At 43.7% G+C, this 19,854-nt stretch overlaps 1 protein-coding gene across 1 annotated transcript in view; it reads right to left on the reverse strand.

Moving 5' to 3' along the window:
* LOC124870104 (contactin-associated protein-like 2) overlaps window positions 1-19,854 on the reverse strand; it is a 139,185-nt gene that overhangs the window by 34,229 nt on the left and 85,102 nt on the right. Inside the window, exons 12-16 of the mRNA XM_047368598.1 lie at window positions 15,408-15,527; window positions 13,309-13,424; window positions 12,445-12,529; window positions 11,797-11,953; window positions 2,108-2,235 (exon numbers count right to left, since the gene is read on the reverse strand). Coding sequence (XP_047224554.1) covers window positions 2,108-2,235; window positions 11,797-11,953; window positions 12,445-12,529; window positions 13,309-13,424; window positions 15,408-15,527 — 606 coding nt within the window. The remainder of the gene's footprint in view (window positions 1-2,107; window positions 2,236-11,796; window positions 11,954-12,444; window positions 12,530-13,308; window positions 13,425-15,407; window positions 15,528-19,854) is intronic.

The following is a 19,854-nucleotide window of genomic DNA, read 5'->3' on the forward strand; positions in this document are numbered from 1 at the left end:
GCACCTCTGCATCCTCACATGTTGAAGTTAACTAATAAAAGTCTTAATAATGTCTGCCTCTCCACAATGAGATTCTGGAGCCTAAGCTTATTAATTATTAATAAATTATTCATAAACATTTAATCAAATAAACGTCATCATGAAATAAAACAAAAACATATTTAAAAAATTTTTGTTTTGCTTATTTTGTAGTTCATTTACATTTATTTTTCTATTTATTTACTTCAACATTCATTTATTTCATAATGGTGTTTTATTTTTTGACATTTATTTTGTAAAGCTTCTTTACATATTTCAGGGACTTTTATTTTTAACTCTGTTTTTAATTTCAGGTTTTATATTCAAATGAGGCGGCTGGGTTTTCTCTGTGGGGCGGGTCTGGTCAGAGTGCAGCCACCCAGAGACGGTGAACTGTAGCAGAATTAAGCAGCAAAACAGCTGCAAAATATCGAAGAAGGAGCAGAATAAAATGTAGGAAATACATTCATAAATAAATAAACCTTGAAGTAATTAAATAAATACATAAATATATCTTGTAGTAAATGAAGAAATGACAAAATAAGCTATAAAATATATTTTCTAATATTAATTTTGTTTTATTTCATGTGGACATTTGTTTATTTGATGGAATATTTATTAATAATGTATAAATAATAGTATTTATGTATTTATTTAATTTCAAGTGAAACAGATTTCCATCATATCAGTCCAGTAAAAAGGTATTTGTTCCTACTCAAAGTTTTTCTGATTTTGTTGTTTTGTCACACTTAAATGTTTCCAATCATCACACAAATTGTAATAACAGACAAAGATAAACCAAGTAATTAAGTAATGCAGTGTTCACAATATTGTAAATGTATATCACTTTATCAAGTCCGAGGACCCCCATTCAATTTACATTACAATCAGTCATCCACCCATTCATACACACATTCACACACTGACAGTGGTAAGCTATATAGTGGCCACCGCTGCCCTGGGGCAGACTGACAGAAGTGAGGCTGCCATAAATCGGCAGATTCACCCACCTTGCCTCCTGATGGTGGTCAGCCGTCCGACCACCATCAAGGTGGGTGAAGTATCTTGCCCAAGAACACAACTACTGAGAAAGATGGAGCAGGGATTCGAACTGCAACCCACCGGTTACAGGACGAACCCCTACCACCATCGCCACATTATGATTTATTATCAAGGGAAAAAGCTATTCATACCCACCTGGACCCTATGTGAAAACATACCTAGCAACAAAACCTGATAACTTTGTGGTAACAGATGTTATCAGTCTTTTGTGATAACTGGCAATTAACCTTTTGGATCACAGTGGAGGAAATTTTGCCCACTCTTCTTGGCAGAATTGTTTTAATTAAGTTAATCTTCTGCTCTTTAGAATCTATGGTTCCACAAATTACTGCAATTTTTTTTACAAAGAAGCCCCTGAAAACACTGCCACCATGTTTGCTGGTATAATGTTCTTTTCCTGAAATGTTTTTACAACACGTCAGTCCACAGATTTTGTTTTTTAACTGGATGAGACATTAATGGGCTTTTCTTTTAATTTTGGTGGGCTGGCAACTCCTGGAAAGGTTTATGTTGTCAGTCAAGATTGATTTAAGTGATATATTGATTCTACCAGTCTGCCAGTATTTAAACTTGGTATGTCAGTTAACAGGTGTGAGGGGGGTTATGGGTGGTTAAAACATTTTTAGAAATGGTAAGGTTGGTTTGGATAGTTTCAACTGACATTTAAACCTTAAGTTTGATAGAAAAGCAGCAACAAAATAAATCCAAAAAATTGGAAACACTTTTTCCATAGCACTGCATATAGGAAATTGTTTTTGGGATTTTTAAGAAATATCCTAGACAGTATTCACACCACTGACAGTAGCATTGTGGTAGGGCCAGAAGAGGAAAATCTACTTGGCAAATACTAATATACTAAGGGCACATTACCATCATGATTGTCAGTCACTCAGAAAGAGGGTTTCCAGATATGCAGTTCATTCAACCAGTAACGGAGGTCATGGAAACCATGTGGTGGTCTTAATCTGGTGTGAATCAGGACTTAGCGGAAGTGTTAGGACTCAGAAGAAAGCAGAAAAACACTTACGGTCCCCCTGGCATTTAAGAGGCTCAACAGTCAGTTTGCCCTCAGATCCGACTCTGCTTGTATCCCCGACCACAACCCTATTGACTGGCAAATGGTCTTTATACACAAGCAGGCCTGCATCCTCCTTCCTATCACACAAAACATATCAGACAGACACACAATGTTAGGCCAAAAACACCTTTCAAAAACAAGTAAAGAAAACTCAACAATAGCACCACAAACTAGAAATTACAGAGAAGAGTTATGAATTTATAATTTTGCTTCCTCTATTGTTAACAATGACCAAACTTAAAATTCATCACATTGTATTTTGTAGTTACAGGCAACCCTTCCAAATGACCACTTCTTCAACTCCATATCCATCTGTTTTCTATGTTGCAGAAAATCTACCTTGATAGTAGTATTAACTGTAATCCCTAATCAGATATTATTACAGAAAGCAGAAAAACAATTTCACTTGTTCTTTCTTGACACACTGATTGCAACAAAAACATTACTTTGAGGCAAATATCTTATATGATATGGTTATGTTGCTGCAGGAATCTCATGCTCTAACTGACATACTGAAGCGTGGTGAATAACTGACTGATTTTCTGACAACAAAGACCCTTCTACCAAATGGAAGAGGATATACCACAATGACTGAGTGGGCATTTATATTTTGCAGGGTTTAAGTGGTGCAAGGAAAAGAGGTAAGCACTGTGAAACTAAAATGGTTAAAAGAGCTGTTTGCCAAAAGTTTGCAAAGGAAAATCCTATGCAAAGGAACAACCAAGGCTAGGGATGAGGAACACGCCACAGAACTTGCTTTGGCCAAAGCAGAAAGCAGTGTGTCAGCAGTCTGATCATCTAAATGACCATGAGTCCCTTTGTGAAGAAGCATCAAGGTTTTTAGGTAAGAAAATGTGTTGTTTTACTGTTCTTTTTTTGTTTTTATGTGCCCACAGTCCGTAAAAATGCTTTGATAACATTTGTGGATCACATTATTTATTAAATTAATAAGCGTTTGGCCAACGTTCCACCTTGAGGGTTTCACCCAGGATTATTAGTAGCAGACACTGTTTCTACGGGTCTGGATAAAGGCCATGATCTTTAAAGATCCGAAATAGGGGTGCTTAATTGCTTGTGCAAAAAAGAATTTTGCGTGCTATAAGTGGGCATGTTGCGTGTGATCTTCAAAGATTGCGCATTCAATGGATAACAGATGCAAAAGAGGTGCAGACCGCCCTTTTTAAATGAGGAAATAGCGTGTGCTACTCTGACTGCTACTGACCCCTGCTACTGACAAGAGGAATAGCAAACAAAAGCTGTGTTATTGAAACATGCAGGGGTTGTTGCGCTGCACCATTATAAATGATCCAGTTAATGATTTTTCTTCCTTCTGTTGCATTCTGCTCCTGCATTTCTGGACTGTTACAGTTAGTTAACTTTTGCCATCTCTATTCACAGAGCAGGTTTGTCATCGCAGCCTCTGCCCTGAAGAGATTATTTCCACTCTGTTCTTTTACACAGGGCGCCTCTGAGTGCGTAATTGTGCATGCCAAAGGATGAGTTTTGAAGTTGTTTGTTTTCCAGACGGACCCAGTGAGGCAAAGACTACATCCTGCTTCGCCTTCAATCAAAAATATTGGATAACAGGCTATTGAGCAGGAGGGCAGAGCTGTATCCAACGTAGCACACGGCCTCCGCCATTGGTGCGCACACGTATGACGTAATATTTGTGCCACCAACCAGAGCGCGCAGTTAGACTGATGTGAACGCATAAATCTATGTAAGCAAAGAATAATTTGTGATGCATGCGTTTAAATCTCACACAAGCTCACACGCTGTGTTCTGGCAGGCGCTCAACTCCCAACAAACTATGGCAAACCAATATGGCAAGCCAAAAGGGTCAAAAATCGTCCCTATATTAACACATTGTTATATACGGATTAGAACAAAGCGTTAATATACAGGCGATTTTTGATACTTTGGCTTGCCATCACAAACACGTGTTCCGTCTGCTCTGTACTCAACTCGGCCTCTGCGCTCACAACTTGACAAAACATATGCAAATGAATCACACTATCAGCCAATCATAGAAAGATCTTTTTCATCCAATCAGAGTATTTCTTCCAAATACTGGAGTAGAGCTTTAAGACAGAAACTTTAGAAGAAATTGTAGGACAAGGCAGCAAACATAAAATCTACATACTGATCCTCCACAAAACCCTCAGGTGAGGAACATCTCTGTTTCGAATTTGTTCTGATTTTTTGCAGCACTTTTTAGTAAAATGTATGGAGCCCGTCAAGTGTCAGCGGGTGAAAAAACCACAAAGCCATATAAAATACAAAGTCATATCACAAGCTTTGCCCGCCAGTGTACTTGTGGTTCCTATACAAATTATACATCAAAACGTAGGATGCTCTTTCGCGATTCAGAAAATGTCACCCTCATTGACGTGGGACTAACAGTTTTCTGGCAACAAGCCACAAAGCAACGCAAAGTCAACACACCCTGTATAGGAAATCTATACAGGGTCTGAGCAAAAAATCCTTAAACCCACATGTATTCGAATCGCCGCCTCTTGTAAACCATTCGAGGTAGAGACATGGGCCTTCTGGAGATTTATCTTCAGACCTTGCTGGCGCTCACAGTGAAGGAATTTTTTTGATACCTTTTATCGTTTTGTCATAAAAAAGGTTTGTTTAGGAGTACCAAATCTCGTTCGTTCGTCGTCTTCCGCTTATCCAGGACCGGGTCGCGGGGGCAGCAGACTCAGCAGAGACGCCCAGACGTCCCTCTCTCCAGACACTTCCTTCAGTTCCTCCAGGGGGAGCCCAAGGCGTTCCCAGGCCAGCCGAGAGACATAGTCCCTCCAGCGTGTCCTGGGCCGTCCCCTGGGCCTCCTCCCGGTGGGACGTGCCTGGAACACCTCCCGAGGAAGGCGTCCAGGAGGCATCCGGTATAGATGCCCGAGCAACCTCAACTGGCTCCTCTCAATGTGGAGGAGCAGCGGCTCTACTCCGAGCCCCTCCCGGATGGCCGAGCTCCTCACCCTATCTCCAAGGGAGTGCCCGGCCACCCTACGGAGGAAGCTCATTTCAGCCGCTTGTATCCGTGATCTCGTTCTTTCGGTCATGACCCAAAGTTCATGGCCATAGGTGAGGGTAGGAACGTAGACCGACCAGTAAATTGAGAGCTTTGCTTTTCGGCTCAGCTCTCTCTTCACCACAATGAACCGGCACAGCGCCCCCATTACTGTGGCAGCCGCACCGATCCGTCTGTCGATCTCCCGCTCCATTCTTCCCTCACTCGTGAACAAGACCCCGAGATACTTAAACTCCTCCACTTGAGGCAGGAACTCCCCTCCAACCTGAAGAGGACAAGCCACCCTTTTCCGGTCGAGTACCATGGCCTCGGACTTGGAGGAGCTGATCCTCATCCCAGCCGCTTCACACTCGGCTGCGAACCGCCACAGCGCATGCTGTAGGTCTTGGCTAGAGGGGGCCAGCAGGACCACGTCATCCGCAAAAAGAAGAGACGAAATCCACTGGTCCCCAAACCAGACCCCCTCCGGCCCTTGGCTGCGTCTAGAAATCCTGTCCATAAAAGTTATGAACAGGACCGGCGACAAAGGGCAGCCCTGCCGGAGTCCAACATGCACTGGGAACAGGTCCGACTTAGTGCCGGCAATGCGGACCAAACTCCTGCTCCGCTCGTACAGGGACCGGATGGCCCCTAATAAAGGGCCCCCGATTCCATACTCCTGGAGCACCCCCCACAGGGCATCACGAGGGACACAGTCGAATGCCTTCTCCAGGTCCACAAAACTCATGTGAACCGGTTGGGCAAACTCCCACGAGCCCTCGAGCACCCTGTAGAGGGTATAGAGCTGGTCCAGTGTTCCATGGCTGGGACGAAAACCACACTGCTCCTCCTGAAGCCGAGGTTCGACTATCGGTCGGACTCTCCTCTCCAATACCCTGGCGTAGGCCTTACCAGGGAGGCTGAGGAGTGTGATCCCCCTGTAGTTGGAACACACCCTCCGGTCCCCCTTCTTATAAAGGGGGACCACCACCACAGTCTGCCAGTCCAGAGGCACTGTCCCCGACCGCCACGCAATGTTGAAGAGGCGTGTCAACCATGACAGCCCTACAACATCCAGAGACTTGAGGTACTCAGGGCGGATCTCATCCACCCCCGAAGCCTTGCCACCGCGAGGCTTTTTAACCACCTCGGTGACTTCAGCCTGGGTGATGAAAGAGTCCAACCCCGAGTCCCCAGCCTCTGTTTCCACCACGGAATGCGTGATGGCAGGATTGAGGAGATCCTCGAAGTACTCCTTCCACCGCCCGATAATGTCCTCAGTCGAGGTCAGCAGTCTCCCGCCCCCACTATGAACAGTGTTGGCAAAGCACTGCTTCCCCCTCCTGAGGTGCCGGACGGTTTGCCAGAATCGCTTCGAGGCCAACCGGTAGTCTCCATGGCCTCACCGAACTCTTCCCAGGCCCGAGTTTTTGCCTCTGCCACAGCCCGGGCCGCAGCACGCTTGGCCTCACGGTACCCGTCAGCCGCCTCAGGAGTCCCACAAGCCAACCACAGCCGATAGGACTCCTTCTTCAGCTTAACAGCATCCCTTACTGCCGGTGTCCACCACCGGGTTCTGGGATTGCCGCCACGACAGGCACCGCAGACCTTACGGCCGCAGCTATGGGCAGCAGCATCGACAATAGATGCGGAGAACATGGTCCACTCGGACTCTATGTCTCCAACATCCCCCGGGATCTGGTCGAAGCTCTCCCGGAGGTGGGAGTTGAATACATCCCTGGCCGAGGGCTCCGCCAGGCGTTCCCAGCAGACCCTCACTATGCGCTTGGGCCTGCCAAGTCTGTCTGGCTTTCTCCTCCTCCAGCGGATCCAACTCACCACCAGGTGATGATCAGTGGACAGCTCAGCCCCTCTCTTCACCCGAGTGTCCAAAATATGCGGCGGAAGGTCTGATGATACGACAACAAAGTCGATCATCAACCTCCTGCCTAGGGTGTCCTGGTGCCAAGTGCACTGATGGACACCCTTATGTTTGAACATGGTGTTCGTTATGGACAATCCGTGACTAGCACAGAAGTCCAATAACAAAACACCACTCGGATTCAGATCGGGGAGGCCATTCCTCCCAATCACGCCTCTCCAGGTGTCACTGTCGTTCCCCACGTGGGCGTTGAAGTCCCCCAGCAGAATAATGGAGTCCCCGGGAGGGGCACTATCCAGCACCCCCGACAGGGACGCCAAGAAGGCCGGGTACTCTGCACTACCACTCGGCCCGTAGGCTGAAATGATAGTCAGAGACCTCTCCCCAACCCGAAGGCGCAGGGATATGACCCTCTCATCCACTGGGGTAAACCCCAACACGAGACGGTTGAGCTGGGGGGCAACAAGCAAACCCACACCAGCCCGCCGCCTCTCCCCGTGGGCCACTCCAGAGTAGAAGAGAGTCCAACCCCTCTCAAGGAGATGGGTTCCAGAGCCCACGCTGTGCGTGGAGGCGAGCCCGACTATTTCTAGTCGATATCTCTCGACCTCCCGCACAAGCTCAGGCTCCTTCCCCCCCAGCGAGGTGACATTCCACGTCCCTAGAGCCAGCCTAAGCATCCGGGGATCGGGCCGCTGAGGTCTCCACCTTCGTCCGCCACCTTCGTCCGCCACCCAATCCTCTTTGCACCGGTCCCTCACGGTTCCCCCTGCAGGTGGTGGGCCCACTGGGGGTACCAAATCCGTCCTTCCCAAAATCTCTTAAAATTGAAAAGTTTTTAAATTATCCACTTTTCTACATTGTCATATCTCCTACACGGATTTATGTAGACACACGAAAATCTCCAGGATTGTTCAACGATCCCTGCTGATACCTACGGTCCAAACAATGTTTGGATCCACTTTTTCACAGGGTCACACCTCTCAGACAGATTTTTGTAGAAACTTGAGAAGCTTCATGATTGTTCAGCAAGGCCTGCTGATTCAGACAGTGCATGAATCAAGTCGATAGCCCTTATAGTTTCCGAGTTATTAGATGTTGTTTGAGAGCATGTTCAGGCATTTTACTGTTTTTCTCCATTTTTCCCTTTTTTCACCTAGTGTTGTGCCTTTAATATTATATTTTCAAGAAATAAATGTTAATATTCTCGTTCCCCTGTCCATTCTGAGAAAAACGGTCCAAGAAGGATGTCGATAGCCCTTACCGTTTCCGAGTTATGGGCAGTAGTTCGAGAGCATGTGCCACAATGTTATAAAGCCAGGCCATGATGAGACACCAAGTGTGGTGCTGCGCTGTTGGGCGCTCATTAATTACCATAGCAACAGAACACAGCTGCCAGTGAATTTAAGTAACTTCTGACAGAGAGTGGCTCTGAGGCTGAACTCAGGCCAGAAGCTTCCATAAGTGATCACAATGAGTCAGTCATAGCTGACAACAGCACTAGACTTTCAAAATAAGACCTACACATACTCTACAAAATAAAAGCCTTTTTTTCACACTGAACATCAACCTTCCATATTTACAAATGATTTTTTAAAGCTGATAATAGCATAAACAATGATTTCAGATGCAAGCAAGCAGGTTCTATATGATTAATTGAAATAACCCAGACTTGAAAGGACAACCCTGCTAGATTTTCAAAATAAGACAAAACAGGCTGTACAAAATAAAAGCCTTTACATTTTAAACTATAGAAAATTGCAGCACTGGGCTTCACATTAATGTAGGAAATAGGACCAGGTCAGCCCTTTAAAATAAGGCTTACTGACATTTTCAAAATAAAAGCCTCAACCTTCCAAATTAACTAATGATTTTTTAAGCTGATAATAGCATAGACAATGATTTTACAACAACTAATTGAACTAACCCAGACCTGAAAGGACAACCTTGCTGGACTTTCAAAATAAGACAAAACATGCTCTACAAAATAAAAGTCTTTACATTTTAAACTATATATCATTGCGGGACTGGGCATTACACTACTGTTGGGAGTTCACCCAGTGTTGGAAATGGGACTATGCTGGTCCTTTGAAATAAGGCTTACTGAAACTTTCAAAATAAAAGCATCAGTGTTCCATAGTTTGTATTGATTTTTTAAGCTGATAATAGCATACACAATGATTTGAGAATAGCAAGCAGGTTCTTTATATCTAGTGGAAGTACGCCAGACCTAAAAGGACAACTATACTGGACTTTCAAAACAACACCTAGACATAGGTCACCTAGTCATCATATTTGACACAGCGGTAATTGCAGCATTGGTCTTAACACTATTGCTGGGACTCTGTGATGGAAATGGATCTACTTTATCTTTTCAAAATAAACTCACTGATATTTACAAAATAAAAGTCTCAACATTCCTTAGTTGGGGCCTGCCATAGCAATGAAGAGAGAACAGTGAGTGGCCTGACTCCCAGGCCATTGTCTTGTGGCACCTATTACTACACATCTCTAAACTGGACTCTTTATTTATTGGCGACTGCCAAAGCAATGCAAGGACGCATGATTACTGGTGAAACAAGAACAGGTCTAGATAGACATCTTAACCTTCTACCCTCAATCAAGATGCACACAGTTCTGTTGCTTTGGTTCCGTACCTCAGCCCCCAACCGTTGGCTCTGGTCCGAAAAGCACGCAACAAGAGGCAGGCCCCGTCTAAATTTCTTCAGAAATTTCCTAGTTTATTATTATTTTTATTATTGTGTGAATGCTGAAGAGTGAATAATTTTAAACAGCAATTTCATAGACTTCTGAATATACGCTGTAGTAAGCATTAGCATTTTAGCTCATTTTAGCTTATACATTGCTTTTTGCATGGTAGATGGGTTAAATTAATATCAGCCTTCATGCTAGTGATAGCCAATGCTAATGTTAGCATTTTAGCTTCTCTTTCTCCTCTCTTAGCTACACCTGGCCTGGCTCTGTGTCTACCTCTGAGACCTTTCTGGAGAGGGGAATCGTCCGAGCTTCTGCTGGCAACAACTTAATGCTCACCCTCTACCGATGATCCACATGGCCCTGTCTTTTAGTGTTTAACCCTTTCTCTCTCCTAGACATGGCGATTGACTGAGCTTTACTGTAACTAACTTTATGTGCTCTCTTTCAGACTCTAACCTTGAAAACTGGCTCGGAGTTTATCTGTTCTTTCTTTCTAGGTGAAACGACTACAGGAGCTACATCCATTCACATTTACTTTTCCTTCCCATAGAACGTACTCCTGGATCAGTGCTTCTTTGTTCTCTTTGTGTTTCTGCTCTGTTCTCTCTAATCCCTAGTCGGTCGTGGTAGATGGCCGCTCACACTGAGCCTGGTTCTGCTGGAGGTTTCTTCCTGTTAAAAGGGAGTTTTTCCTCTCCACTGTCGCTACATGCATGCTCAGTATGAGGGATTGATGGAAAGGCAACACCAATGACTGTCCACTGTCTCTACATGCTCATCCGGGAGGAGTGAATGCTGCAAGTCACTGACTGGAAGCAATCTGCTGGGTTTCCTTAGACAGAAAAACTTTTTATCCAATATGAATAAATAACTAACTCTGACTGCACTGTTCAATGGTTAGGATTAATTGGACTTTGTTAAGTGCCTTGAGACGACGTGTTGTGAATTGGTGCTATATAAATAAACTGAATTGAATGGAATTGATTTAAGCATTAAAAGACAGCTGATAAACATGGACTTCTGCAGTTTTTAATAAAAAAAGTTTATTTACAAAGTTTCTATCATCTGCTTTCAACTGCCACTTTACTGTCACATTACTGCCAGCATGCACCACTATCTGCTAAATTAGGAATGTAAGCAAGTGCAGCATCTCAGGCAATGTGTGCAAAACGTACAGGGCAGTAGGTCCAAAATAGCAACCTGGGATGGCACTGAACAATCATACCTTCCTGGTAACAGGAATATCTGAAGAGAAGGGGTATGAAAGGGGGTCAAGAGGCGGAATGGATGCAGAAAAAGAGTACCTATAACTAGATGGCACACTGTTCACCCTGTACAGATAACCAAGGCAGGCAACTGCACCAACAGCACTGGACAAGGACAAGGGAATTTCCCATCGAGGCTCAACATGAAAGTCCAACTGAACATTAATAACCATCCGTTGCAAGACTCAGGCAATGCAGCTTTTGCTAATCACTTTACCATAGCAGCTCCCCAGCAGTGTTCCTGCATATCCTTCAAGGAGGCCAAGTCGTTCTGGACAAGTCGTTGTCTCCATGATTCCATAATCACAGTCCATGGAAGGAGCAGGTGGGGGCCAGCAGTGGGAAACTGGACAGAAGTGAGTCTGTCCTTTCCTGTTCATCCCTGTCCTGATGATCTCCTTGAAGTCAGGAGTGTCCTTATTTGTTTTGTTTGTATAGTTTACCATGTATAAAACACAGTAGCCGTTTCATATAGAGTTTAGCTCAGGGAGCTGTCTCAAATCTTATAGTGGTTTGGTATCTGACAGTTGCTAGCAATTTTAGCATCCAATAAACAACCATGTTTATCTGGGACATTAGAAAATAGAAAAAACATAAATTTGTTTTTAAAAGAGACATTTAAAAATTGGGAGTAAACAAAATATTTGATTGTGTGATTTAGAAACGCTAGAATAACCCCAGAACAGAACAGAACAAACAGTAAATGAACAACAAATATAGCACATACATGAAGTTGGTTTGTTTCTCTACTCACCAGGTTCGGAGGTCAGCATCACAGTTACAGTAGTGTTTAGGATCAGTACAGTTGTTTTCAATACCACAGGCGCACTTCTGTATTCCAGGTCCTGAGCCCCCCCAGTAGAAATGTCTCTTACTGTCTCTTCCCACCCACCAGGTAAATGGAGAGCCATCTAGGAGTCAAACCAACAAAGTTTATGAAGGTATCTTGCTTATGAGTCTCTCATTAAACCTTTTACCTTTCTACTTGGCAGTCTTAGCATTCAGATTACTGGAAGTATCTTTTAACCTGTGCCACCTTTGAATTTGCTGAATAAAAGATAACTACATTGTTTTGTTTTAGGTGGGTGGCAGTCTGTTCTCCATGGTTACAAGATTAACAGTAACAAAGTCCTTAAGAGAATACAGAGTCTCATAAAGAAGCATAGGGATACACTGTTAGAAAGCATGCAACTGCACCAACAAATCTCTCTGAGGAGGATTTTAAGCCGATCTGTGTTACTCACAATATCAAGAACATATGAGTTACATATAATTTAATTGTACATTTCTTTTAAACCAAAAGTAAGTAGGTGATTGAGCAGCAATGAAAAACACAAGAAGAGTTCATAAAACAATGATAGACAGCCTCATGTGAGGGTAAACGTGATGATGAATAATTCACCTGGACTGTTGAGCAGACGAGACATTCGGCAGGTATAGGCTACATACTGTTCACACCTTTCTGCTCTGTTGGTAATTGACAAAATCTGTAACACAACATCAAGCAGAGGTTGATTATGTAAACAATAAAAACTTAGAACTATTATTTTTATTATAATTTCATAACAACATGTGGGACAAGTTACCACCTCCATTAAATAGTTCTTTCTTAAGAAATGTTCACATATGGATGTCTAATGTTATGTTCAAATTATGTCTGGTAAGGAAAATTATTTATTTTCAGTTTCAGAACAGTTATTTCACCTTGTTTCACAAAATAAAAAACAAGGGTTTTTTGGGCTGCAGGGTGGCACAGTTGGTAGCACTGTTGCCTTGCAGCAAGAAGGTCCTGGAAAGGTCGACTCATGGCCGGGGGTCTTTCTGCATGGAGTTTGCATGTTCTCCCCGTGCATGCACGAGTTCTCTCCAGGTACTCCGGCTTCATCTCACAGCCCAAAAACATGACTGTTAGGTTAATTGGTTTACATTGCCCTTAGGTGTGACTGAGTGTGTGCATGGTTGTAAGTCCTGTGTGTGTGTCTTTGTTGCACTGCAATGGACTGGCGACCTGTCCAGGGTCTACCCTGCCTCCCGCCCATAGACTGCTGGAGAGTTTGAAGGGTTTCCTGTACGTACAGCCCATTTCAAATTTTTTTTATATCTTTCAAGCTTTCAAGATGAACTTGCTTGGATAGCCACAACATGGCATGTTGGCAGGTGTCCCAATTTATTCAACACCTCCATATCCATAACATACTGGATAGTAAGAAGCTTTAAAGTAAGCTAAGCTTATAGGTTAATTTAAATCTTATTGGCCATTGTATACCTGTTCTTCAGTGACATTGTAGGTAATCTGAAGTGCTGTTTTTCCATCCTTGTCTACTGCAGAGACTGACATCTGAGGAGATAGATTGTTCCTTATAGTGGTCCAAACCATTGATTCTAAAAGATTACATACAAAATGTCAATTACATCTATGTCTGTGCATCACAATTCATCAAGAAAACAAACCGATGACATGACAGCTGTAAGAAACATATTAGCCCCAAGGAATTTTTTCAAAGCAAAGCAACACATTAGATGAAGACAAACAACATACACTCACCGGCCACTTTATTAGGTTCACCTTGCTAGTACCGGGTTGGACCCCCTTTTGCCTTCAGGACCGCCCTAATCCTGTTATAATTAGGGGTTGTTTGGTTTTTGGTTTCGGGTTTTTTCTTTATATATACACAGTTGAAGTTTTGAATCATGTTTCTGTTTATTTTTCTGGTCATGTTTTAGTCTTGTTCATGTTTTGTCAAGTTTGGTTTTTGGATCTGGTCATGCTTTAGTTTCATGTTGTTCTAGTTTCTGTTTGTTTGTATTCAAGAGTCTGTTTTGCTCCAGCCACGTTTTGTTCTGTCTGTCAATTATCTTTATTCGGTTCACCTGCACCTAGTTAATCTGTCTTGCTTCACCTCGTTCACTCTCCATTTATACACACCTGTTCTGTTTATTCCTCGCGGAAACATTTTCAGATCTTGCTCATGTCTGGATTTTCGGGTCATGCCATGTCTGTCTTGCCAGCCCATTTATTGTTTTGTTCCTGCCTCTTCTGAGAGTGAGTTTGTGTTTTTTAGTCATTAAATCCTTATCACTTACCATCATGCTGCCTGCTAGTCTGCATTCTGGGTTCCTCCGTTGCTCAAGTCCTAACAAATCCTTCGTGGCATAGATTCAACAAGGTCATTCCTCAGAGAGTTTGGTCCATATTGACATGATAGCATCACACAAATTCTGCAGATCTGTCGGCAGCACATCCATGATGCGAATCTCACGTTCCACCACCCAAAGGTGCTCTATTGAATTGAGATCTGGTGACTATGGAGGCCATTTGAGAACAGTGAACTCATTGTCATGTTCAAGAAACCAGTCTGAGATGATTTGTGCTTTACGACATAGCTCGTTATCATGCTGGTAGTAACCATCAGAAGATGGGTACACTGTGGTCATAAAAGGATGGACATGGTCAGCAACAATACTCATATATGGCGTTGACACGATGCTCAATTGGTACTAAGGGGTCCAAAGTGTGCCAAAGTGTGTCCCCCACACCATTACACCGCCACCAGCAGCCAGAACCGTTGATACAAGGCAAGATGAATCCATGCTTTCATGTTGTTGATGCGAAATTCTGACCCTACCATCCGAATGTCACAGCAGAAATCGAGACTCATCAGGCCAGGCAACGTTTTTCCAATCTTCTATTGTCCAATTTTGGTAAAGCCTGTGCGAATTGTAGCCTCAGTTTCCTGAGGCACCCGGTGTGGTCTTCTGCTGCTGTAGCCCATCTGCCTCAAGGTTCAACGTGTTGTGCGTTCAGAGATGCTCTTCTGCATGCCTTGGTTGTAACGAGTGGTTATTTGAGTTACTGTTGCCTTTCTATCAGCTCGAACCCCTCTGGCCATTCTCCTCTGACCTCTGGCATCAACAAGGCATTTGTGCGCGCAGAACTGCAGCCTACTGGATATTTTCTCTTTTTCGGACCATTCTCTGTAAGAGATGGTAGTGCGTGAATATCCCAGTGGATCAGCAGTTTCTGAAATACTCAGACCAGACCGTCTGGTAACAACAACCATGCCACGTTCATAGTCATTTAAATCACCTTTCTTCCCCATTCTGAATGGAACTTCAGCAGATCATCTTGACCATGTCTACATACCTAAATGCACTGAGTTGCTGCCATGTGATTGGCGGATTAGAAATTTGCGTTAATGAGCAGTTGGACAGGTGAACCTAATAAAGTGGCCGGTGAGTGTACATGTGCAGTGAAAAGAAATAGTACGCTCTTTCTTAAATGGTGCATAGCTAACCTTTTGCTGAAAAAATGATATGAAAGAATCAAAAGTATTAACCTTTATCATTCTAGCCTAAACAACTCACCTGTCATGTCACAGTGTATTCTAAAGGGGGATATAGAGCCACTACCATCAGGATCAATCCAGAAGCTGCCCGAGCTCTTCCCTTGATGCTTATATTCCTCACAGGACTGCTGATACAGTGCTAGGGGAAAAAGCACCCACAGAACATGTGTGTTTATAAAGGTTAACATGGACAAGGAGAACTACACATTTCTCGTGTAAGCACCTTCCATGTGAAGGTTTACTGGTGGACCTTTTCATAAGCTTAACTTGTAGGATAATTCTTCAGGCACATATGGTGTGCAAATAAAATTTGGGCAATATGTAATATTATTCCAGCTGATATTCATCAGTCCAACAAGTGACAATGGCCAATATGTTCATGCAGGTGACGTTTGGACCTTTTTGTGTGCCATTTTAGAACACAAATGTCCAAAAACGGAGGAACTAGTTGCCAAAAAAATACAAGATCGCCTATTTGGGATTACTTTGGCTTTAAACCGGATGAAAGAGTTAAACCACAGGATGTAACTAAAACGGTGTGTCGTTTATGTAGACGAATAGTGCCAGCAAAGGATTTACGACAAACTTGCATGCGCATTTACATGTTCTTTTTTCTTTTTTTAACCGTGTCCTGTCCGGCAGAGTAGCGTTCATTATTGTTGTCTGATTGCCAAGAAAAAGCCCATCAGATATACTTTCAAAAGTGGAGCATTACAGCTAACGCTTTAAAGCTCTGCTTGATATTAATAAAAGAAACTTTATTAGAAACTGCTTTCGGATTATTTCAATTGTTACAGACACAGAGACATAAATGAAAAGGAAAAAAATAAGAAGCACGAAAGAGAGAAAGGGAGGCAAAAAGGAAAAGGATAGAGAAGGGGAAAAGAATGGAGGAAAGAAAGAAGGATGATGAGAATAGAAGACAACACCCTGCTTGCTTCTACACCTGCTATGAATCAGAAAAAGGCGGACCCAAGATTCAGCCAGACAGTACTGAAAGTTTAAAAGATTTACTCAGCCACAGGAAAACGTCACACAGGTAACACTCCTCACAGCTTCCAGGAATCACTGCTTTTGTCTTGAGTGGAACTTGAAACCCAGAGGGGAAACCTAAGTGGGCGGCAGGCGGTGATCTCCACAGCACAGGTAAGAAGTGACTCCAGGCTGAGTAATCCGAGGGCTAGGCTGGCTCAATAATCCAAGGACAGAAACAGGGTCAACGATCGGAACAAGAGGCATCAGGCAAGGGGCAGGCAGAGGCATAAACCAGATGCAGGAAACAAGGTCAAAACCAAAATCCAAATAGTCCGACAGGGAGCAGGCAGAGAGGCAAAAATGCGAAAGGCAAGGCAAGGTCAAGAACAATAAGACAGGAAGGAACGCTGGATATCTACTCACACAAATGGCTTTCAAAAATCTGGCACCGTCTGTTTGTCAGAGTCAGTATATATCAGGGAAGACACAGGTACTTGGCATTCCACAGATTGCACTACACTGCTGAAGCCACCAGGTGCATCTAATCTGCTGATCGCAGCCAGGGAGACAGGGTAGAGCAGACGTGCCAGAATCATAACAACAACTGCAGAAACATTCATATTAACAGCTTTTTTACCAAAACGTGCACGGTACTTATCAATGCAATTTGTATTTAGTGGTAAATGCGGCTCAATATAGTACATTTGTGTATCTGTTAACACCTGAATCTAAACACCTGTGGGTCTGAGTGTGAGCGCATTTGTGTATACAAGGTTTCTCCATACAAATATACAATGGTGAGGGTGAGGAGCCACAGACCTGCCCCCCTGGACCCAGGACAGATAAGGAGGAGATCCGAGCCACAGACATCCAAAGAACCCCCACAGCACAGAAACCCCAGGAGAACCATCGCTGGGACAACCGCAACCCTCCAGAGAAGAGCAGGGGAGAGTCCCAGGGGAACCACCCAGCAGCCACAGTGGAGAAGCCCCAGGGAGCTGCAGCGACGAGCCCGCAGGCTCCGCCGGCAGCCAACTACAGGCAGATCTAGCCATGGACGCAGAGACCCGAGACCCTGGGACATATCACTCCCCAAGCATAGGCCCAACAGACCCCAGGGGTCCAGGCCCTGACAAGCAGCCACAAGGAGTGAGCCAGCACACACCAAAGCACCCAGCCCCACACACCGAGAACCACAAGTACACTGGTGGGTAGAGACACCAACCACCTGCAGGTAGTTTGGCAGGGAGGAAATAGGCCCCACATTTGATGGGGGGCCTAAACTGATCCAGGAGAGGGGGCAGTCCAAGACCCAACCTGACACAAAAAACAGGTGCACACTGTCACAATCACACATTCCCACCCTCATGCGTACACATAAAAACACTCGCACCCACGCACCCAACGTAAAGACAAACAACAATGGACGTCGTCCAATCATTCACACTCCCCATACATGGGAAATTGCTAGGAAATTATGCCATTTTACACTGTGGAAATGGAGTCCTTTGATAAGTTGCTGAAAACTTTCGACAAGCAATACATGTGTCAAGATCTGTGCTTTGTTTGTTTGTTTTGGTGCTGTTACTGTGCTTAGCCCCTAGATGGCGTGGAACCTGGAGGAGAGGTGACAGGTGTTCATCATTCCCTTGATTACCTGCTGAGGAGTATATTAGGAGGAGCCTGCCAGCAACTCACTGCCAGAGTGTTGTCCCTTAGTGATACAGCTCAAGCCACATTACCTAGTCTTGTTCCCTGCCTTGACTCTTAGTAATTTGTATTTGTTACCTTGCAGGATTACCAGAACCTGACCTTGTCTTTTCGTGTGGAACTCTGCCTGGATTTACCACTTCTGGAAAGAAGCTATCAAGCTCCATGAACAAAGTAAGTAAGTAAGTGTTAGGGTTTTTAAAACTTTTGTATTGTTTATCACTCATGTGCTTTCTTCCCCCACATGCCATAGAAAAAGAGATAAGAGAGAAGGGTGAGTTATGCTTTTATCAGCAACATCTAGGGACTGGCACCGAATCCTCACTCCTTTCTCTCTGCTAAAAATCAAGACACATGAACCCTAACCTTTCTGACAGCATATATAAATAAAGAGACAGGGATGCTAATACTTTGTAGTCTGTACTGCACAGCTACCCTTGTCGCAAGTGAAAACTGACTCTGTGTCGTCCCTTACCTCTAAGTTGACTAAATAATACCTAACATAACTTGGTCCTTCGAAACCGGATATTATAAGAACTAAACTGATCTTATTTTTCTTTGCAGTGACTGGCGGATCTCCGGGAACAGCCTGACGTCGAGTTAAGCGCTGCCGTACAGCCACACCTAGGCCTGGTGGCTGAAAGTCCCGGTGTGTGACATTCGCATCTGGCTGGTGGGTTATCGTCTTGCTCGATGCCACTTTGTCGGACCTCCCAGAGTCACCTAGAAGTCAACTCCGAGGTGAGATAGCTTTAAAATACAGTACATGAGATAAGAGTAAGCGCTATAGAAATAAAAGAAGAAAAGTACTTAAAAGTCGTTTGGTAGTGTGTCGCTATAAGGACACTGCATTGGGCAGGTTTTATTTCACCGCAAAGAAATAGCGATAAATTTAGATAGTTATCTCGCCGTAAGGAGATTAAAAACGACTAGGTGGTTCCGCCGTAAATTGAACTGGATAATTTGGTTGGTAACATTTCGCCGTAAAAAAATGAAATGAAATGTTGAATAATAAGGGAGCTCATAAACTAAACTAGGTCGACCATACATAATGCTGAAGGGACATAAATAGGTTAAAATACTAACAGTGTGAGTGTTGTTGTGTGTGTATGGAGGACTGAGCATTTTAATAGAATCATAGTAGGATTCTGCTAGTCCTGTGTTTTCTTTTGCCCAGATTAAAACTACGTACTGGTGACTTTGGAGATTAAGGTCGGATTTTATTCCAGAAAATTAACACCGCTGCGGACTAGTCGCAGTAGGAGGCCGTGTCAATGTCTTCTCCATAAGTTTCATGCCAGTGACCTTTTATCTGGGACATTCATACTACAATTAAACTAACATAGAACATAAATGGGGAAGAAGCAAAGTAAACAGAAAAATAATTTGGAGGGAGATGTAAAATTTATGGAGAATTATGTGGAAGGAGCAGGTATGATCTGTCATAGATGGAATAAAAAACATGGTTTCTTGGGTAAACTAAATATTAACGATATCTTAAAATTACAAGGGGATTTAAAATTAAAAATAATGAAAACCAAGAAACCAACTAAAAAGGAACAGAGAAAGGTCGAGTATAAACTCTCAGACAAATGGCTGGAACAAAGTAAATTAAGAAACATTCAGAGGCGAGATAAGAAGGAGAAGCTGACAGCTGCGGTCTTGGTGCGCCCACATGAGGAAACAGTGGTTGCATCCAGACAGCGAGGAGCGCAGCCCCCTGCCGTGCAGACAGCTGCAGGACAGGCGGCTGCAGCACAGCAAATTGGAGGAGAGATAGA

The sequence above is a fragment of the Girardinichthys multiradiatus genome, chromosome 6 (assembly GCF_021462225.1).
Source record: "Girardinichthys multiradiatus isolate DD_20200921_A chromosome 6, DD_fGirMul_XY1, whole genome shotgun sequence".
Taxonomy (NCBI): Eukaryota; Metazoa; Chordata; class Actinopteri; order Cyprinodontiformes; family Goodeidae; genus Girardinichthys; species Girardinichthys multiradiatus.